General features: G+C 52.5%; 1 protein-coding gene across 2 annotated transcripts; it reads left to right on the forward strand.

Annotated features, from left to right (window-relative positions):
- Positions 1 to 5,238: 5,238 nt before the first annotated feature.
- On the forward strand, positions 5,239 to 19,519 carry Ankrd24 (ankyrin repeat domain 24). 2 transcript variants are annotated; one of them, XM_029482176.2, is made up of 21 exons: positions 5,239 to 5,283; positions 6,190 to 6,276; positions 6,388 to 6,518; positions 6,593 to 6,681; positions 7,393 to 7,457; positions 8,313 to 8,370; positions 10,121 to 10,191; positions 10,322 to 10,428; positions 10,612 to 10,799; positions 11,337 to 11,374; positions 11,886 to 11,966; positions 12,058 to 12,165; positions 12,815 to 12,850; positions 12,930 to 13,028; positions 14,006 to 14,078; positions 14,324 to 14,442; positions 14,540 to 15,880; positions 16,924 to 17,091; positions 18,247 to 18,375; positions 18,731 to 18,796; positions 19,038 to 19,519. In XM_029482176.2, exons 1-21 carry the CDS (start codon positions 5,245 to 5,247, stop codon positions 19,113 to 19,115), a joined length of 3,171 nt encoding a protein of 1,056 aa, XP_029338036.1. In that variant the 5' UTR covers positions 5,239 to 5,244; the 3' UTR covers positions 19,116 to 19,519. The 2 variants fall into 2 exon arrangements, with proteins under 2 accessions (XP_029338036.1, XP_085699175.1); XM_085843049.1 differs by lacking the exon at positions 16,924 to 17,091 and having other exon boundaries at positions 12,806 to 12,850.
- Positions 19,520 to 19,634: the final 115 nt, after the last annotated feature.

Genomic DNA, 19,634 nt, shown 5'->3' on the forward strand with positions numbered 1-19,634 from the left:
TGTGCTGTGTCACCTCTTCTAGAAGGCAAACCCTTAAATCCACAGGCCTTCCCTGCCACCTTGCCGCGGCGATTTCCTTCAGATTGGTAGCATGTGGACAACTCTTTTGGGTGTTTTGTCACCCACCCTTGGTGGTAGGTGTGGGGTGAAAGTGAACCTGAACCGTCAGACTGATTAGTAGAGGAGGTGAGATCAGTGAATGGATGGATGGATGGGTAGATGGGTGGGTGGATGGGTGGATGGATGGATATGTGGATGGGTAGATGGATGGATGGGTGGATCTGCCCTAAATAGTGAGAGTTTTGACCAGACTTTCTTGCAAAGCACTGACTTTCCAGTGTGTCCTCCCCTGTAGCTCCATTACATATGAACCCAGGTTAGAGGTACAGGAGGAGACCCAACTTGGGAGAACTTGGAAGCTCCGTTTGGGGAGGTAGATAGTTCTGTGTGGGAGAGAAGTGATTTTGTGAATGGAAATTTCACAGAGAAGTGTATTTGTGTGGTGGGGAGTTCATGGTATCAATGATCGCACAAACTCCAGGTTGCAGCCTGTGTGAGCTGCTGAAATAGTGCTGCTGGTTGTGATGCACGCTCAGCCCCACTTCAGGGGACTGCCTGGACAAGGAGGAATTATCTCTGTTTACAGTTGAGGACAGTTCCCTCAGAGGGTGCAAGTAGCCTGAACTTGGACACACAGCAGATCTGCCCAGGCTGTGTTGTGAGGACAGTGTGGCTGATCACTCCAGCATCCTGTCCCTTACCCGACCCACGCCTTGTCCAGAAACAAGACGAGAGCCCCTAGCAGGTGTGATGAAGACCCTCCGGGCACGGTTCAAGAAGACAGAGGTGAGTCTTCAGGCTTGGGGGAGGGCATGAACCCACCACTCCCTCCTCCTGCTCAGTCCTCCCTGCTGTGGCTCAGAACCCACCAGTCCTTTAGGCTCCACCTGATCCCCTATCCACTGTTCCCCCAGCTGCTCCAATAGGTCAGCTGCTCCAGCAGGTCAGCTGCTCCAGCAGGTCAGCTGCTCCAGCAGGTCCATGGTTCAGTTTTCTGGATCAAATGCTGACTGCCCACGTAGGGTCACTGAGTCCCACTCATGGTTCAGTTCTGCTCACCCATCCCCCACTCAGGGTCTCAGTGGTTACTGGGGCAACCCTTCCTCCTTTGCACATGCTGGCAAGGGGTCACCGAGATACCCCCAAGCTCTTCCTGCCCCCGTTTTCATTTTCATCGTCTTCTGAATTTAGTGATTCCTGAGGGATTCCCAAGTGCTCTGCTCTGTGAGCCCTGGTCTTTTGCTCACTATGATTCTTTAAGGAATGAACTTATATTATGTGTATTTGAGAGAGGAAGGATGGCTCCGAGAGGCAGTGGAAGCTCCTCAAAGCCACACAGCAGGGAAGTGATATGCCTGTCTCCATTAGAAGATGGGGATAGGTATCAATGGGTGTGACCTGCAGGGGGAATGGGGAGGGAAGGGCTGGGAGGGGGGAGGAAGCAAGAGATCCAGAGAGCCCAAGAGAGCAAGGGAGAGCATGAGAGAGAGAGAGAGAGAGAGAGAGAGAGAGAGAGAGAGAGAGAGAGAGAGAGAGAGAGAGAGAGAGAGAACTGTTGCTTTCCTACACAGTAAAGCTGGACTGGTCCCTTAATATTTTCCACCTGGTCCCTCTTTTCCCCAGAAAAGTTTTTGACAGAATCCCTGAGTATCTCAGTCAGTTGGAAACCAAGTCATTGCAAATGCTGAAGAATGGGCTGGCAAAATGGCTCAGCGGGGCCGGGTGTGGTGACACACGCTTTTAATCCCAGCACTTGGGAGGCAGAGGCAGGCAAATTTCTGAGTTTGAGGCCAGCCTGGTCTACAGAGTGAGTTCCAGGACAGCCAAGGCTACACAGAGAAACCCTGTCTCAAAAAAACAAAACAAACAAACAAACAAACAAACAAAAAAAATCAAGATGACTCAGCAGGGAAGGGTACTTGCAGCCAAGGGATGCATACCTGAGGGATTTCAAAGTATATTTTATTATTTTATGTGTGTGGGAATTCTGCCTGCCTGCTTGTCTGTCTGTGCTGGGAACTGAACTCTGGTCCTCTGTGATAGCAGCCATTGATCTAACTGCTAAGCCATCTCTCCTGAGTTTGATTCTCAGAGCCCACTTGGTGGAGGGAGAAAAATGACCCAGCAAAGTTGTCCTCTGACCTCTGCCTCCATGCATGTGTGCATGTACACACCTAAATGCAACTTTTTTTTTTTTTTTTTTTTGGTTTTTCGAGACAGGGTTTCTCTGTGTAGCCTTGGCTGTCCTGGAACTCACTCTGTAGACCAGGCTGGCCTCAAACTCAGAAATCCGCCTGCCTCTGCCTCCCGAGTGCTGGGATTAAAGGCGTGTGCCACCACGCCCGGCTTAAATGCAACTTTTAAAAAACTCTTTAAAAAAAAAAAAGATTTATTTACACGGTAGCTGTCTTCAGACGCACCAGAAAAGACCATGGGATCCCATTACAGATGGTTGTGAACCACCCTGTGGCTGCTGGGAGTTGAACTCAGGATTCTCGAAGAGCAACCAGTGCACTTAACTGCTGAGCCAGCTCTGCAGTCCCTATAAATGCAATTTTTAAGTTAAAGAAAAAATAGTTTTTGAAAGCTTAATCAGGCCAGCTGTGATAGCTAAAGCCTTTAATCCCAGCAGAGGCAGCTGGATCTCTGAGTTCAAGGCCAGCCTGGTCTACAGAGTGAGTTTCAGGAAAGCCAGGGCTACTATACAGGGAAACCCTCTGTGGAAAAAAGACTCACCTACTTAAAAAGCTGAATTATTTCAAAATCTTGCAGCCTACCCACCCTTGGCAAGAGACACTTAGCTTGGAATGTGGGTGTATATTGGTGGGGCTTCGAAGAAGGGGCAGCAACAGAGTGGGGAGGGGTGGGTCCCTGGTGCTGGACCAGCCTGGGCAGCAGATGGGAGGCCTGGTCGGCTCCTCCCCGCCGGGAACCTGTCTGCCACCCCCACCCTTCTCTGGTTTCCTCATAGCAGCCAGGGTGAAGCTTGGCTTTTGTCTCTGCAGCCCCTAGGGAAGAAAGTGAACACTCATGGCTGCCTGGAGGCCCCTTGGTGCCCTGGGCCTCTGGGTCCTCTCCTGCTGTGGCCAAGTGCCAGGCTGCAGCTCTGCAGATGTTAGCTCAGGCTGAGCTCATTCCCAAGGTGTCCTCAAGGTTCTAGCAGGGGCTCAGTGGGCTCTGGGCCCCAGATACTCTTGTATGGAATGGGGACTACGTTATCTGGGGCATCCTCACTGACATTCTGACCTTATTGGAGGAAAATCCCTCCAGGCAGTGATGGAGGCTTATACAGTTTTGGAAGTGGGAACCCTGGCTGGCCTTCAATCACAGTCTTTCCTCTTCAGTCTCCTAGTGTTGCGATCATGGGTTGTACAGTCACACCGGGCTCAAAGTATACTTTCTCCCTTTTTTGTTTGTTTGTTTGTTCTGTGTAGCCCTGGCTCTCATAGAACTTGCTCTGTAGACCAGGCTGCCCTCAAAGTCACAGAGATCTGTCTGTCTCTGCCTCTCAAGTGCTGGATTAAAGGTGAGAGCCACTGTGTCTGGCTCAGTATTCTCTCTCTCTCTCTCTTTAAAGGTAGCACATGTGTGTGTGTGCGGGTGTGTGTACATGTATGTATATATGTATGTATATGTGTGTCTCTATATGTGTCTATATACATGTGCATATATGCATATGTGTATATATGTATCTATGTGTGTATATATTTATCTATACATGTGTATATATGTACACATATTCTAGGACTCTCTGCAGAGAGGGACACACCAGTATCTAGAGTGTTATGGGACACAGAGGCAGGAGTTGCTTATTGTTTATTAGGGAAACCATATCTCCACCTGTGCAAGGCAATTTTATGAACGACTCACTTCTCCCCAAGTTCTGCCTCTCTGGGATTCTCATCCCACAGCTCCTGTTGTGTGTCCCTGCCTGCTGCTCTGTCTCCAAGACAGCTTCTACAGTGCCAACTTACATGCACAGAAGCCAGAGAGCTAGAAAGGCATTCCACAGTCACTTGATAAATGTAGAACAGAAGAGTCTCAGGCTGTGGCCCAGAGATATTTTGTGGGCCCTGCATAGAGGGCTCTAATTTCAGGCAAGGCAGACAAGTGCCCACACAGCTTAAAGCCAGAAACGGGGGTTGCAACCCACACTTCCAGTTGATCTAAAGATTCCTCTGACCCAGCCTGGAAGCTGTGCACAGATCCAGATGCATGTGCCTGAAGAATGAAATGCAGTCCTTATTGTGTACTCATGGTGTACCAGGCCTGTTGTGCAGGGTGGTGGGTTCTGCTCAGCCTCTGCACAGCCCTCCGGAGCTGTGTCTGGAAAGTCTATGTGAAACCCCATTGCACATATGAGGAGGGCGGATGCTCCAACAAGTGAGGTCTAGGTCAGTCCCATAGGTGGATAATGGCGAGGCAGGCCTGGGATTCAAGTTTGGAGTGAGATTTGAGAGCCACTGGAGCGAAGTAAATAATGAAAGAGTAGATGGGTGGGTAGGTAGGCTGGAGGAGTGAATGGGTAAGAGGATGTGTGCGTGAATGAAGGGATGAGTGAGCCAATGAATTTGCCCATGAAAAGACGTGTTTGTTAGTAAATGGGTGGTAAGGAAATTAATGAGCGAATGGGTGAATGAAAACATTAACAAATGTGCGAATACTGACTGTTGGAGAGAGCGAATGTGTGAAACGATGGATGAACGAATGAATGAATGAAAAGAGGCATAAATGTATGAATGAATGACGACTGGAAGGTGATGGCTGAATGAATGATGGACCACCTGTCCATCATTGTAAGTAAGGTGAGCTGGAGGTGAGGAGTTAGCGGGCTGACACCCTATAGGGACCATCATGGAGTTGCGGGTCGGAGCCTTTTCAGTGTGATGGAGTGTGTCAGTGCAGGAGTGGGGTGGTGGGGAAGAGCGCGCTATATAGCGGCGAGCTGGCCTGGGGAAAATTGAGTAACTTGGAACATAGAACGGATGTGAGCGGGGCCTGAGCTTTGGTGGAAGAGGTGGGAGGGGCCTGAAATTTAGGGGGAAGCTGGGCGGGCTCTGTGCCTGAGCCTGGTGAGGAAGGGTGCTGAGTGTAGAGAAGAGGTGTGCCATAGGAGGAGGGCAGAGCCCTGTGTCTGAGGAGGTAGGCGTGGTCTGACCTGGCCCCGCCCTCCTGCGGTTTGCCATGAAGCAGCTATGCCTGTGCGCTGCTGCCTCCTTTGCGGTAGGCGTTTGGGTCCCTCTGCGCCTTCCCCTCTTTCCTAGAAAGCAAGTTCGGCAGAGGGCGGGGCGCCTGTAGAGCCTGGGCGGGAAGTGGAGGGCGGTGTTGAGGGCAGACGTGTCTGTGCAGGCGTGGGGTCAGCAGGCCGTTGCGGGATGCAGGTCTTGGAGGACACTGTGGACAGTGACTCGGGAACTGTCCATGTTCCTGGGCAGTGAGTTTAAAAACATTTGCGGCTGCAGTTCTGCTGGCCAGGCCTTGATGCTACCTGGGGGCGATGGTCTTGGCTGAGCAGCTGTGAAGGACGGGGGCGAGGTCGTGGGCGCTGGGAGATAGTTTGGAAAAGGCCAGTCATCCCAGCATTCGGAGGCTAAGGCAGGGGATCTTTAATTTTAGTTACACCCAGTCTCAAAAAACTAAGACAGTAAAATAATTGTGAACGAGGAGTTTGGCACCACCAAGCCCTGCCTTCCATGCCCAGCACTACATAAACCAGGTGTGATGTTCCACACCTGTCACCCCAGCCTTGAGGACTGGGAGGCAGGAAGTTCAGGAATTCAAGGTCATCCTGACTCTCAGGGGGTTTTGACAGCAGCATAGGCTACTTGAGGCCCTGACTCAAAAAACAAAAACAAAGCTGGATCGTTGAAATCCTTGCACTTTGGGAGATTTCTGTGACTTTCAGGCTACCCTGGTCTACATAAGAGACAGACATGCTATTAAAAAAAAAAAAAAGTTGTACACTGTCTTTCAAAACTGGCTTTGGATTAAGGCACACAGAGGTGGTTTGAGGAGGATTGATATCTGGAAGCTGCCCTCCCCTGGTGGTGGGCCTGGATCACAAGCTGGGGGATGCAGGTTTCAGAGACACTGTCTGAGGCCCCCAGCCCAGGACCACCTATCCCACAGCTCCGGCTCAGCCCCACCGACCTCAGCTCCTGCCCACCCTGTGGCCGGTGCCCTATCCCGAAACCCGCAGCCAGAGGCAGGCGCCAGGCAAGTGCTCAGGGGTGGGTGGGGAGAGCCCGGAGCAACTGCCCCTGTTCCTTGGTGGGGAGGGGATGTCGACCCACTCAGTCCTTCGCACCTCTGGGTGTGCCACCGCAGGGCCAAGACTGGGGCAAAAGTGACCAGCGACTGCTCCAGGCAGTGGAGAACAACGATGTGGCCAGAGTGGCCTCGTTGATCGCCCACAAGGGGCTGGTGCCTACAAAATTGGACCCCGAGGGCAAGTCTGCGTGAGTGTCCAAGCCCTGGGGCTGGGGTGGCTTTGGACATTCTTCTGGGGTTGACCCCTGACTCGTGCCTCTAGGTTCCACTTAGCAGCCATGAGGGGTGCGGCGGGGTGTCTGGAAGTGATGCTGGCTCAAGGTGCCGATGTCATGAGCACGGATGGAGCAGGTACTTATGGACGCGCCCCTGGGTGGATGGCAGGGCTGCATCAGCTGTGCAGAGCAGAGACCACAGGTCCAACTGTGGGAGCTCACTGTCCACAGTGGGGCTGTAGCTCAGTAGGTAGGACATTCAGCAAACATGAGGGAAGTCCTAAGGTCTGTCCTCTGAACTGCTGGCGCACACCTGTCATCCCAGCACTTGTGTGGAGGCACGAGGATTGGGAGTTCAAGGCGATCCTCAGCTATATATGAACTGGAGACCAACCTGGGCTATATGAGAACCTGTTAAAAATAAAAGTAAGGGCTGGTGAGATGGCTCAGTGGGTAAGAGCACCCGACTGCTCTTCCGAAGGTCCAGAGTTCAACTCCCAGCAACCACATGGTGGCTCACAACCATCCATAACGAGATCTGGCGCCCTCTTCTGGGGTGTCTGAAGACAGCTACAGTGTACTTACATATAATAAATAAATAAAATCTAAATAAATAAATAAATAAATAAATAAAAGTAAAATACCCCTTTGATCGCAGCACCAGATGTCAGAGAGATCCTGTGAGTTTTAGGATTTTTAAATTGTTTCAAAAACAAAGATAGCCAATGAATACATAAAAAGGCCTCTGGGAACAGCACAGTTTTAAGAAGTAGCTGAGTTTGGACATTCAGGCTTGGGAGGCAGCTGAGAATACCTGGAGGACACTCCTCTTCTCTTCTCCCCTCAGGTTACAATGCCCTTCACCTGGCAGCCAAGTACGGGCACCCAGAGTGTCTGAAGCAACTCTTGGAGGTCCTGATGTCCATTCCCTGTCCATACTGAATTCCAGCTATTTCTCCAAACCCCAGCTGCTCCTGGTCCCCAGCCCTGCCTTGCCCCTTTGTTACAGTCATCAAAGTAGGGCTATCTGGAGGGCTGGAACATGGGTTCTCAGGGGAGGAAGATGGTAGAGGGGAGAAAAAGAGCCTGAGGGGCTGGAGAGATGGCTCGGTGATTACAGCACTGGCTGCTCCTGAGAGGACTGGGTTTTGATCCCTACTACCCCCATGGAGGCTCATAACCATCTGTAACTCCATTTCCAGGAGATCTGACTGACGCCCCCTTTTGGTTTCCTCAGACATTACTCTCTCTCTCTCTCTCTCTCTCTCTCTCTCTCTCTCTCACACACACACACACACATACACACACACACACACACAATTTAAAATAGATCTTCAAAAATAATGAATCTGCCGGGCATGGTGGCACACGCCTTTAATCCCAGCAATTGGGAGGCAGAGGCAGGCGGATTTCTAAATTGGAGGCCAGCCTGGTCTACAAAGTGAGTTCTAGGACAGCCAGGGCTATACAGAGAAACCCTGTCTCGAAAAACAAAAACAAAACAAAACAAAAAATAATGAATCTGTGGGTCTCATTTGCCTCAAGCCTGATCTTTGTTCCCTGGGACACACATGGAAGGAAAGAGCAGTCTCCCACAGGTTATCTTCCACTCTCAGCAGTGTGCCCTGCCATGTGTGAGCATGCACACACAGAAAGAAGGCCATAGAGTTACAGGAAAGACCCTGAGATAAAGCAGGGAGCAGGAGAGGGCAGGAGAAATCAGTCACTCCGGAAACAGAGATGACATCACCTGTCACTCCTTCCCAGGCTTCCTGCGTGGTGGACATCGAGGACAGCAGTGGGTGGACAGCCCTTCACCATGCAGGTAGGTGCAGCTATATTCTCCCGAATTCAAGGAAGGCCCTCTGCCAATGAACTATACCCACAGCCTTCACTCGGGAATTCTATGTGGGGTTCCTCCCTGACCACGACCCCCAGCCCTTCACTGGGATTCTAACAGGGACTCCACCTTGACCATGCCCTTAGTTTTTAAAGAATGTGTGTTCATTGTCCCTGAGTGTGGCCTGTGGAAGTCAAAAGACGATCTTAAGGTGTCATTGTCAGGTACCCTCCACATCCTCTGAGACAGGGTCTCTCTCTGAACCTGGTCTTCACGATTTAAGCTAGGTTGGCTGACCAGTGAACCTTGGATCCTCCTGCCTCTGCCTCCCTGGTGCTGGGGTCACAGACATGCACTCCCATACCTGACTTATGTGAGTTTCGGGAATAAGGCGCAGGTCCTCAGACTTCCTAGCCCTCTCAGTATGTTGACATAGAGTCTCTCTCTGTAGCCTAGGCTAACCTTGAAGTCAGGGTCTCTGCCTCTGCCTCTGGGTTTTTGGGTGACAGATGTGGGCCACTGTCCCTATCTGCTTTGCTTCTTTTGACCTGAATGCAGTCCCCAACAGAACCAGGCCCTTTTGCCCATTGCACAAAGAAGTTAGGCACATGTGCTAGTGGGGGAACCCTATTTCTTGGACCCGAAAGCCTAGTCCCTGGGTGTACAAAGTGGGGTGCCTAGAACCCTAATTCCCTCCAGGGTCTCCTGGGTGCCTTGATTGCAGATAGGTCCTCCAGCACACCCCTCAAACCCAGACTCCATCCTCAGAGCAATTAAGGACTTACTGGAGCCAGTGAGCACAGGGTCCAGGTTAGAGCCACCTGTTCCCAGGGACAGCACACTTGAATTTACTTTAGGGGTAATTAGCCACTAATTCCCCAGTCAGAGTGACACCACCAGGTGGTGTTGATGCCAATAGGGGATATCTTAACAATTAAATTGCATTTATTCACTTATTGTGGGGTTAGGGACATCCTTGTCATGGTGCTTGTGTGACAGTCAGAAGGTGACTTTTGGGAGTTGTTTGTCTCTCCACCAGCTGGGTCCTGGACGCTGAACTCAGGTCACTTGGCAGCAAGCACTTTTACTTTTTTTTTTTTTTTTTGGTTTTTCGAGACAGGGTTTCTCTGTGTAGACCGGGCTGTCCTGCAACTCACTTTGTAGACCAGGCTGGCCTCGAACTCAGAAATCCACCTGCCTCTGCCTCCCAAGTGCTGGGATTAAAGGCATGCACCACCACACCTGGCCGAGACCCATTTTTTAATAAGTTGTTTTTATTTGATTTTACATTTTTGTGAAAAAATATTTTAAAAATGTGTGTGAGTGTGGTTTGGTTGCATGCATGGCTGTGTTCCATATAAGTGCCTGGTACCATCAGAGGCCAAAAAGGGGTGTCAGATCCCTGGAACTTTTACATACATGAACTGCCATGTGGGTATTGGGAATTGAACCTGAGTCCTCTGTGGGAGTAGCCAGTGCTCTAACTATTGAGCCATCATTCCAGCTCTGAGGTTTTAGTTGAGGTATGGTCTCAATCTGTAGCCCAGGCTGGCCCCTAACTTGCAGCCATCTTCCAGCTTGGGCCTCCCAGATGCTGAGATGACAAATGTTAACTGCTATAATGTATAGTGAGTTCTAGGCTACAGACGAAGACACTGTCTCAGCAATAAAACTATAGTGATCTTGGCAGGCAGCTGTCTCTCCCACCCACTCTTCTTTTTCTTGTCTGTCCCAGCCGCTGGTGGTTGTCTGTCCTGCTCAAAGCTGCTCTGTTCCTTTAAGGCACACATGAACCCCCGGGATCGGGTGAGCTGCTGGGGTCTCATTGGGTGGGAGGTACATGTTATCCTTATAATAGATGCCCACCAAGGGCAACACCCCAGGCATCGTCTGCAAAGTACGGGTGAGACTCATGCCGTTTCATCCTCTCTACCAGTCGGGTGCCACACCCCTCATCATAGCGGCTCAGATGTGTCACACAGATCTGTGCCGCCTCCTCCTACAGCAGGGGGCTGCCACAAACGACCAGGACCTGCAAGGCAGGTGAGCACTTCCCCTCTAGACCTTTCCATCATATGCTGCAGGATTTGGGGCAAATATCTTGACCTCTTTAAGCTGGTGACCTAGTCACCTCTTCCTCCCTTCTCTTCCTGGCCTGGGTACAGAGACAGTTGTATGGTGTTGGGGACAAGCCTTTGTCCCCTCAGCAGCTCCTTTACCCCACAGGACAGCCTTGATGCTGGCATGTGAGGGGGGCAGCCCCGAGACCGTTGAAGTACTCCTGCAGGGTGGAGCCCAGTTGAACATCACTGATGCACTTGGCCAGGATGCCACTCACTATGGAGCCCTGACTGGAGACAAACTCATCTTGCAGCTTCTACACGAGTCTGCACGGCGCTCTTCACCTCCCAGTGGTATGCAAGACCTACCCTTGCTCTCCTAGGCAGTTTCTGGCCATCTCCTTATATGTTACTGATAGTTTTGAGGTACTCCAGTCTGCTGTCATGAGCATTTTCATGCTTCTTAACTCAGGGCAGTTTCAAGAAGCCCCAGTGGTCTGAGGGTCCACTGTGATTTTCTGGGTCATCCTTAGTATAGAGACTCTGCTTTTCCTAAGAGGTGGCACCCCACCCACCCACTCTAACCTGGAGCTCCAGTGCCCTGAGTCTCTGAGAGATTAAAGGTCCTCCCCACCCAGGACTCTACCCATAGGTCTCTCTACATTACTGTTCCTTATTCAGAGGCTGGACTTTGTGGTGCCTGACTAGGAGACCAGAGCCGTTAGATCTGAGTTTGTGGTTAGCCTGAGGTACAGAGCGAGACTCACAGTATGAACAAAAGAAGCACTAATGCTTTGGAAGCTTTGAGAGCCTGTGGAATACCTTAGGTTGGCCAGTGACCTTTCTGAGAACTGAGAACTGTGTGCCCGACTGCTTCCCCTCTCTCCCCAGCCTCTCTAGAGGAGGACTCCGGAGAGGCCTCATCCCAGGTAGGAATCCGGAAGATGTGAATGTCTCCCATGCTATGCACCACTCACTGTCCCCTGACCTACAGGAAGAGACAGACCTCTACGTACAGAGTTCTGTCATGGCCCCTATCCAGGATCTGTCCCTGCTCAGTGGCAGTGACATGAAAACCAGCAGTCTTACACACTAGGGACAGTGGATCTGGGACAGGTGACTGAGGACTGGGGTTGCTAAGAGCTGCTTCAGGCAGAGCAAGAGCGGGCCTGGCCACTTTCCACATTCCTGCCCTGGGTCTGCTGTGTCTCAGGCTTCACGGAGAATAGAAAATGACATAGAAGCCGACAGAGCCAGGGAAAGTATAAAGTATGAACAGTGAACCGTACGATCTAGAATAAGTGGGAAGACACGTGGTCCTTTACAGTATGGAGGAGGCAGGGGAGCGGAGGCTGCTGACAGCAGCGGGTGGTCACATTGTATCCCCGAAGTGGATCCTGGCCTTGTACCCATGTGCTACACCCCCTCTGCCCACATCAGAACTCAGTGTCGAGCCATGAGAAACAAGGAGCCCCCAAGAAGAGGAAGGCACCCCAGCCTCCAGCCAGCACACCAGTTCCTGTGAGAGTTGGGGGGAGCCTGTGGCAAGGTGGGATTCTGCTAGCTCTAGAGACTTTACCTAAAGTGGTGTCCCCTGATGGGGAGGGGACAGGACGATCGGGATGCTTATGAGGAGATTGTGCGCCTGAGACAAGAGAGAGGCCGGCTTCTGCAGAAGATCAGGGGCCTGGAACAGCACAAGGAACGGAGGAGGAAGGAGGTTAGGAGGCTGCAGGCCCTGCAGTCTGGAGCAATTCCCTGGGATATCCTACAACCTACCTTCCCATCCTTCCTTCTCCCTCTCTTCCCCACTGTCCCTTTGATCCTGACACGCAGTCCCCTCACTGGCCTTTCAACAATCCAGGCTCTATTCAGCCCCAGGGCCTTTGCCCATGGTGTTTACATTACAGAATTGCTGTCCCTCCAGCTGTCCCCAAGGCTGCCTTTCTCCAACATCTCCCCTGCCACCATATTTGAAATTGTACCCTCCTTTTCAGCTTCTTTCATTTCACCAGAGCACTCTACCACTCAAAGGCATGCTCATGAGGGCGGGCTCGCCCATGAGGGCAGGCTCAGGTGAAAGTGCTGAGCTCAGAGTGGATGAATACTGGATGAGGAGTGGCCCACAGTGAGGAATGAGTGAATGCATGCATGAGTGAATGAATGGCCCTGCACAGGATCTGCTACACAGCAGGCAATGTACCAAAGTGCCCTGAGTGAAAGAATGGAATGGGGTCTGACAGTGTGAAAGATCAGTCAGAGTGGCACACAGTAGGTGCTCACTGTACATGGAGAAAAGACATGGCTACCAGACACTAGGTGGTACATGGCTGTCCAGTCCCAACCACTTCTACCTGCAGCCCCTGGAGGCGGAGGCCAGCTCAGTGCACAGCCTGGAGAGACAGGTAGGTGGGGAGGGCATAGCCAGTGTTTGGGAGGGTCCAGTGTCCTGAAATCCTCAAGTGCTGACCTCGGTCTCTGTAGGTGCAGGAGCTGCAACAGATGCTGGCGGAGAAGCAGGTGGAGAAGGAAAGCCTGGGCCGGGAGGTGGAGAGCCTGCAGAGCCGTCTGTCCCTGCTGGAGGTGGGCGGGGCTTGGAAGTGTACAGCCAAAGAAGGAGAATCCTCCGGATGGATTAGGGTGTTGCCTTAGGGGCAGGGCAAGAGGCTGGGTGGGGTGGAGCTTGGAATGGCCAAAGAGATGTAGGGAAAAGCAGGGAGTGAATGTGGAAAGGGGCTTTCATCAAAGTGTGACCTGCCAGTGTTGGGAGGGGTAAGGGGTGGGGTCCCGGCATGGGTGAGGAGTGTGGTAGAGTGTGGCCAACTTTGACATGCCAGAACTTCACCTATGCACCATGGTGCATCTATAATGTCCCAGCCACGCATGACTTCCATAAAAATCACACACTTATCAAGACTTCTGCAAACACACGCACCCATGCAAAGATTGCAGCCCCTCTGACACACACATCACACGTGCCCCAAACATATAAATATACCAGTCACACACAGGCCACAGCCCTCACACAGACACCCACACACTGCTCAGAGTGTGCAACTAGAGTTGGTGATATAGACCAGTCAATAAAGAGGTTGCTGCCAACCCTACTGACCTGAGTCCACTCCCCACATGACAGAAGGAGAGAACCAATTCTTCTGACTGCTACCTCGTACTGTGGCGTGTGTGCACATCCTGCAGGCACACACAGAATAAGTGTGATAAAATATCCCTCCAAGCACATCATGGCACAGACATACACAGAGATGAGCATGTACTTGGGGATGTGCTGGGATTCAAGCCCAGAGCCTCGACTCTGGCCAGAACATCCCTCAGTGGTGAGTGCTTGTCTAGCATATGTGAAGGCCCTGGTCCATACCTGCATCTCACTAGAAGGTGGAAGGGCCATTTGGGTGCTCAGCGGACACAGACACAGCCAGTTTGGAGCTGACCCCCAACCCCGCTGTTGTGTGGATATATGGACATTGTCAGTTTGGGAGGACCTAAAGTCTCTTGTCAGTAAGGAGCAGGGTCTGAAGGTCTACTTTGTGCTGGACTCCTAGAATGAGAGAGAAAACACAAGCTATGATGTAGCTACCCTGCAGGATGAGGAGGGTGAGATGCCTGACTTCCCAGGTGAGATCTGCCCGCCCCCCCCCCCCCCCCCCCGCTGCCTACCCGGGATTCTGAGGGGTGGATGGCCATGTGGACACAAAGCCACGACCATGGCCTTCCATGGAGGAGGTGCGTGATGCCAGAAGGGCACAGGCACTGTGATCCCCACCTGCCTGAGGCAATGCAGCTCCCCACTGAGCAGCTCCTGACTGTCCCTCATGGCGTGTGTCCCCAGCCTGACTCTGTGCTGTTCTCAACCTTGTCAGGAGCTGATGCACTGATGCCAAAGAACCAGAGTCCATCAGCAGAGGAAATAGTTGCTTCCCTACAGGAGCAGGTGGCTCAGCTCACTAGGCAGAACCAGGAGCTGCTGGAAAAGGTCCAGGTGGGGAAACTGAGGCAGTGGACATCTCTGCAGACCTCGGGGTGGGCAGGGAACATGGTGAGCCCACCTCTTAGCCTGTCTGCCTCCCCACCCCCAGATCCTTGAGGAGTTTGAAAAGGATGAGGCGCAGATGGCAGAAGAAAGTCAGCCTGAGGTCGTCCCCCTGGTCTTGTATGAATCCTTACGGGCAGAGCTTGAGCAGCTTCGGAGGCAATACACAGAGGCCATGCATGCGCAGCAGCAGCAGCAAGAGGGGGAGCCACCCAGGGTTCAAGGAGAAGAGACAGCATACCAGGAAATCAAGGATAAGGGAATCACTATCCAGAATGGACCCAGCGTCCCAGACCTCAATGGCACCACATATGCAGAAACCACAGCAAATGGAATGGAACTCCAAGCAGGAGGCTCCAAGGGCGTCCTGAACACTGAAGCAGGGGTTTCAGAAGCAGCACCCATAGAACCCGAGGCTGCAGGTTCAGAGGCCACGGGGAAAGACAGAGTGGCAGCCGAGGAAATGGACACTAGTGCTACTATGGCTGAGGCCCTAAATGTTAAAGCTCTAGGCGACAATGCCGAAAGTGAGCCAGTGGCTGCCGAAGATACAGCAGGAAAAGAGAATCCAGGAATGAAAGCTGATGAGGTGGATGTGTTGGCACAGGCAGGGCTCGCAGGAACAGTGATTAGAAACATGGAGGCCATCGGAGTGCGGGATACAGGAATTCAGGCCACAGGATTAGAGGCTAAAGCAGTGAAGACCACTGGAGTGCAGGCCACAGTGGCGGAGGTCATAGGAGTGCAGACCACAGCGATAGAAGCCATAGGAATCAAGGACACCACCCAGGAGGCCACGGAGGCAGACTGCACCGGAGCGCAGGACACAGCTATGGAGCCCACGGGGGCACAGGCCACTGTGACAGAGACTACGGAAGCCGAGACCAGCGGCACGGAGGACCCTTGCGCTGCGATCCTGCACCCGGGAGCGGCGGCGGCGGCGCTGCAGGCCGAGCTGGAGACCCGGATCCGCGGTCTGGAGGAGGCGCTACGCAGGAGGGAGCGGGAGGCTGCGGCCGAGCTAGAGGCTGCTCGGGGCCGTTTTGCAGAGGCGGAGGCAGAAGCGGAGGAGGCTGCGCGGGGGCGGAGCCGCGAGCTAGAGGCGCTTCGGGAATTGCTGGCCACGGCCACGGCCACCGGCGAGCGCGCACGCACAGAGGCTGCGGAGTTGCGCCAAGCGCTAGCCGCCTCCGAGGCTCGGGTCGCCGAACTCAGCTCTACGGTGGACGCCGCTCGCGAGGAGCTGGAACGCATGCGCGGGGCCTCGGTCCCTGCGGACGAGCACGAGCACGCGCTGGGCGCCCTGCGCGACCACGTGACCCGGCTGCAGGCTCAGCTGGCGGACTTGGCGCGCAGGCACGAGAAGACTAGCGCAGAGGTCTTCCAGGTGAGCGCCTGCGCCAGGCTGTCCTTTCAGAGGATTTCCGCGTGGGCCTGGGCGTCTGCGTGAATGTCTATCACATATACGCAGTACTCCGGAGGCCAGAAGAGGGCGTCCGATTTACTGGATGTTGGAGTTACAGACATGAGCCACCGCGTGGGTGTTGGGAACTGAACCCTGGTCTTCTGCAAGAGCAGTGATCTAACCCCCTTCCCTATTTCTCCAGCCCATAGTATTTCTATTTAGTTTTAATTTATTGTGGTGCACACACATGGCATGGTGGGAAAGTCAGATGGCAGCCTGTGGGACACAGTCCTCTCTTCCCCATGTGGATCCTGAGCACCAACCAAGGCTATTAGGCTTAGCTGCAAGCACCTTTACCCTGAGCCATTCCCGAGCCCCCTAGTCTGTGTGTGTGTGTTTTGTTTTTATAGCAGAGATTTGTGTGGTTGAGGCTGATCTTGAAAGCCTGATCCTTTAGCGTCTACCTCCCAATTAGAGGGATGATAGGTGTAGCATCAGTAGGACATGTATACACAGAGGTGCATGCTGGGCCAGCTCTCTACCCACTGAGTCCCATCTGAGTTGAAAATTTTGTTTTTGCCAACTATATTGTGTGCCCACAGCTTCACAGTGAGGCCCTGTCTCAACAAAACAAAACAAAAAAAGCGAACAAACTTCCTTAGGGATTGTGTGTGTGTGTGTGTGTGTGTGTGACAGTTTCCGTTCTTGCTTTGGCCTTGAAGTCACAGTGTAGCTTTGGAACTCCTGATCCTCCTGCCTCAGCTTCCCGAGTATCTGGGTCACAGGCTTGCACCACAAATGAGGCCACCAGGGCACAAAGAGGCCTAATCAACTGTCCAGGGACGAACAGCCAGTAGCCAGTGGCTCTTGGCAGGACCAGGATGTTACCAGGGTCGGGTGGGAATCAGAACCTTCCTTGAGGTGGAATGGTATCAGCTCAGCATGGAAGGGTGGGAAGAGCCGAAGGATCCAAGCCACTTTGGGGTCTAAATGTCCCGAGAGTCACGCATGGGCTTGGGTCACAGGTGCAGCGTGAGGCATTGTTTATGAAGAGCGAGAGGCACGCAGCCGAGGCCCAGCTGGCCACGGCCGAGCAGCAGCTCCGGGGGCTTCGTACAGAGGCCGAGAGGGCGCGCCAGGCCCAGAGCCGTGCCCAGGAGGCCCTGGACAAAGCCAAGGAGAAGGACAAGAAGGTGGGTTCCCTCCTTGCTCACTGTTGGTGCCCACTAACCCGAGATTACACAAAACTGAAGAACCTCCCAGCCAGCAAGGGCTTGAGAATGTAGCCCATTTCTCACATGGGAAACTGAGTCCCACAGAAGGAAGAAAGTCACAGATTCACTTTTGGTGTTGATGCGCAATGGTAACTATGGTAACAGATATCCAGCCTGTAATGTGTTCTTTAATCCCCATTTGAAGTAATATGCACAGAGAGGTGATACCACTCCGACAAGGTTACATGGCCACGAAATGGGTCATAAGCTGGGATTTGAACCCATTTACACATTTAAAAAATGTTTAAAATGACACATATTTATTTATGTTGGACTTGGAGCATGCATGTGTGGTCAGAGGACAACTTGCCTGAATCCATATTGTGCAAGCATGTGGGTCCCAGGGATTAAACTCATGTAGAGAGACAGGCTTGGCAGCACGTGTCTTTACCCCTGAGCTGTATCATTGGCCCCCAATTGTATTTTTTTGTGTATGCCCCTTGTGTGCATGTGCATGCATGGAAGTCACAGGTCAATGTTGGGCATCCCATAAAATGAGATAAAAATCCTAAGTTGGCTTTATGGGTTGCTGGGTCTGGCCAGGCAGCTCCAGGCCCTGTTTTTTTCCAAGGTGTGCCAATATAGGCCTTAAGATAAGGGGATGCAGGGTGTTTTCTATGAAGAACCAAAACAAAACAAAAAAAAACTGTATTTATTGACCTGGAGGCTCCATAATGTCTGGTCCCTGTTTGCTGTGAACAGACACAGCCATGTAACAATAAAACTTTATTAATAAGTGTTGTATGTGATTTGGAATCCCTTCAGTGGTCACAAAATAGATCTTTCTTTGGATTTCTTTTTCTCCAGATATTTAAAAATATGAGGAACATTTTAAGCCCTGGGCTGTATAAATACAGAGTTTTTTGGAGTGTTCTCACAGCATTCGGAATTCTCCTCAAATGAGGGGATTCCTGGACTGTGTTCTGGCAAGCAGGAGTGTGGTCAGAGGCTGAGTCAGCTCAGCTCCTGGCTCGAATCAGTGACCCTGTGCCAGGCTGCCCAGGAAAGGTGCAGAGGTCCCTGGTCCCTGCCTAGCTCAGCATGTTCACTCACAGGGTCCCCTCCCTTTGCCAGATCACAGACCTGTCCAAAGAAGTCTTTACACTGAAGGAGGCTCTGAAGTTGCAGCAGTCCACCCCAGCCAGCTCCAAGGAGGAGGAGGCTCTACGCGGCCAGGTGACAGCCCTGCAGCAGCAGATACAGGTACTGGCTCTGTATATGGAGCAGGAGTGATGGGAGCCATAGAGAAATTGGGGTAGAGGTGGGGGTGGCTGGCAGGGTGCAGGCTGGGCAGGGGACCTCAGACACTTCCCGAGGCAGTCACTAGCAGCCACTGGACATGGGGTTTTGACTCTGTGGGCGTGTCTCCCTCTAGATGGGCTTCCCTTCCTTTTCCATTCCAAATCCCCTTCTCTCCTTCCCTTCCCTCTTGTTCCCTTCCTCTTTCTCCACCTCTCTTTTGTGGCAGGGTCTCATGTAGACCAGGCTGACCTCAAATTCACAATGTACACAAGGATGACCTTGTACCTCTGATACCCCCCCTCCCGTGTGTCCACAGGAGGAGGCCCGGGAGCATGGCGCTGTGGTGGCTTTATACCGCACCCATCTCCTGTATGCCATTCAGGTGAGTCCTCTGCCTCCTGACTCCAGCCCAGCTTTATTGATCCCCTGCCACTACCTGGGCCTTAGTTTCTCCTTCTGTTCAGAGCCAGCCTCATGGCTTCTGGGAACATCCCTGTGCACTGACTTATTTCTTGGGGGCATTGACACCCTGGGTTTGAATAGACAGATTTGCAAGGGACAGGGTAGCATCTACCAGAAGCATCAGGGTGTGACTCTGCCTCTGTCATCTCCCACCTCACCAGGGACAGATGGATGAGGATGTACAGTGCATTCTGAGCCAGATCCTGCAGATGCAGCGGCTTCAGGCTCAGGGTCGCTGAGGACACAGCTCAACTGTTCAGTCTCCATCCTTCACCTCTACAGGCAGAAGCCACAGACACCATCTTCCCCAGCTCCCAGGGAATGAACAAGATTCAACACTCAGTGGGAGACCAGCCTGGGGCCTTATGGATGGTGGCCAGCTGACCACCCCACACTCCCTGTAGTCTGTCCCTCTGATTCCCAGCACTCCCCATTTGATATATTGGGAGCCCTGATATGCCACCTACATCACAACCCCCACTCAGGAGGACAAGCTTGGTGTGTGTATGTGTGTGTGTAAAAGGGCGGGGGTGGGCAGGAAAAGGGCAGCCATGGGGCAGGGCACTCAGAACACAGTTTGATCTTCTGGTTCCATCATGCGACTATGGCAATAAATGTAAGTGCAATGTAACACTTAAAGAAACCAAGTCACAGAGTTGTGTCTCTCTCGGGTGGAGATACACCTAGGAAGGGGTGGGAGTGTGGTCAGCGGTGGAACCCTGTGACCACTCTAGAGGTGGTGGGGTCTGGGACGATGG

The sequence above is a fragment of the Mus caroli genome, unplaced genomic scaffold, assembly GCF_978045245.1.
Source record: "Mus caroli unplaced genomic scaffold, Mus_caroli_1 scaffold_9, whole genome shotgun sequence".
In the NCBI taxonomy this organism is placed as follows: domain Eukaryota; kingdom Metazoa; phylum Chordata; class Mammalia; order Rodentia; family Muridae; genus Mus; species Mus caroli.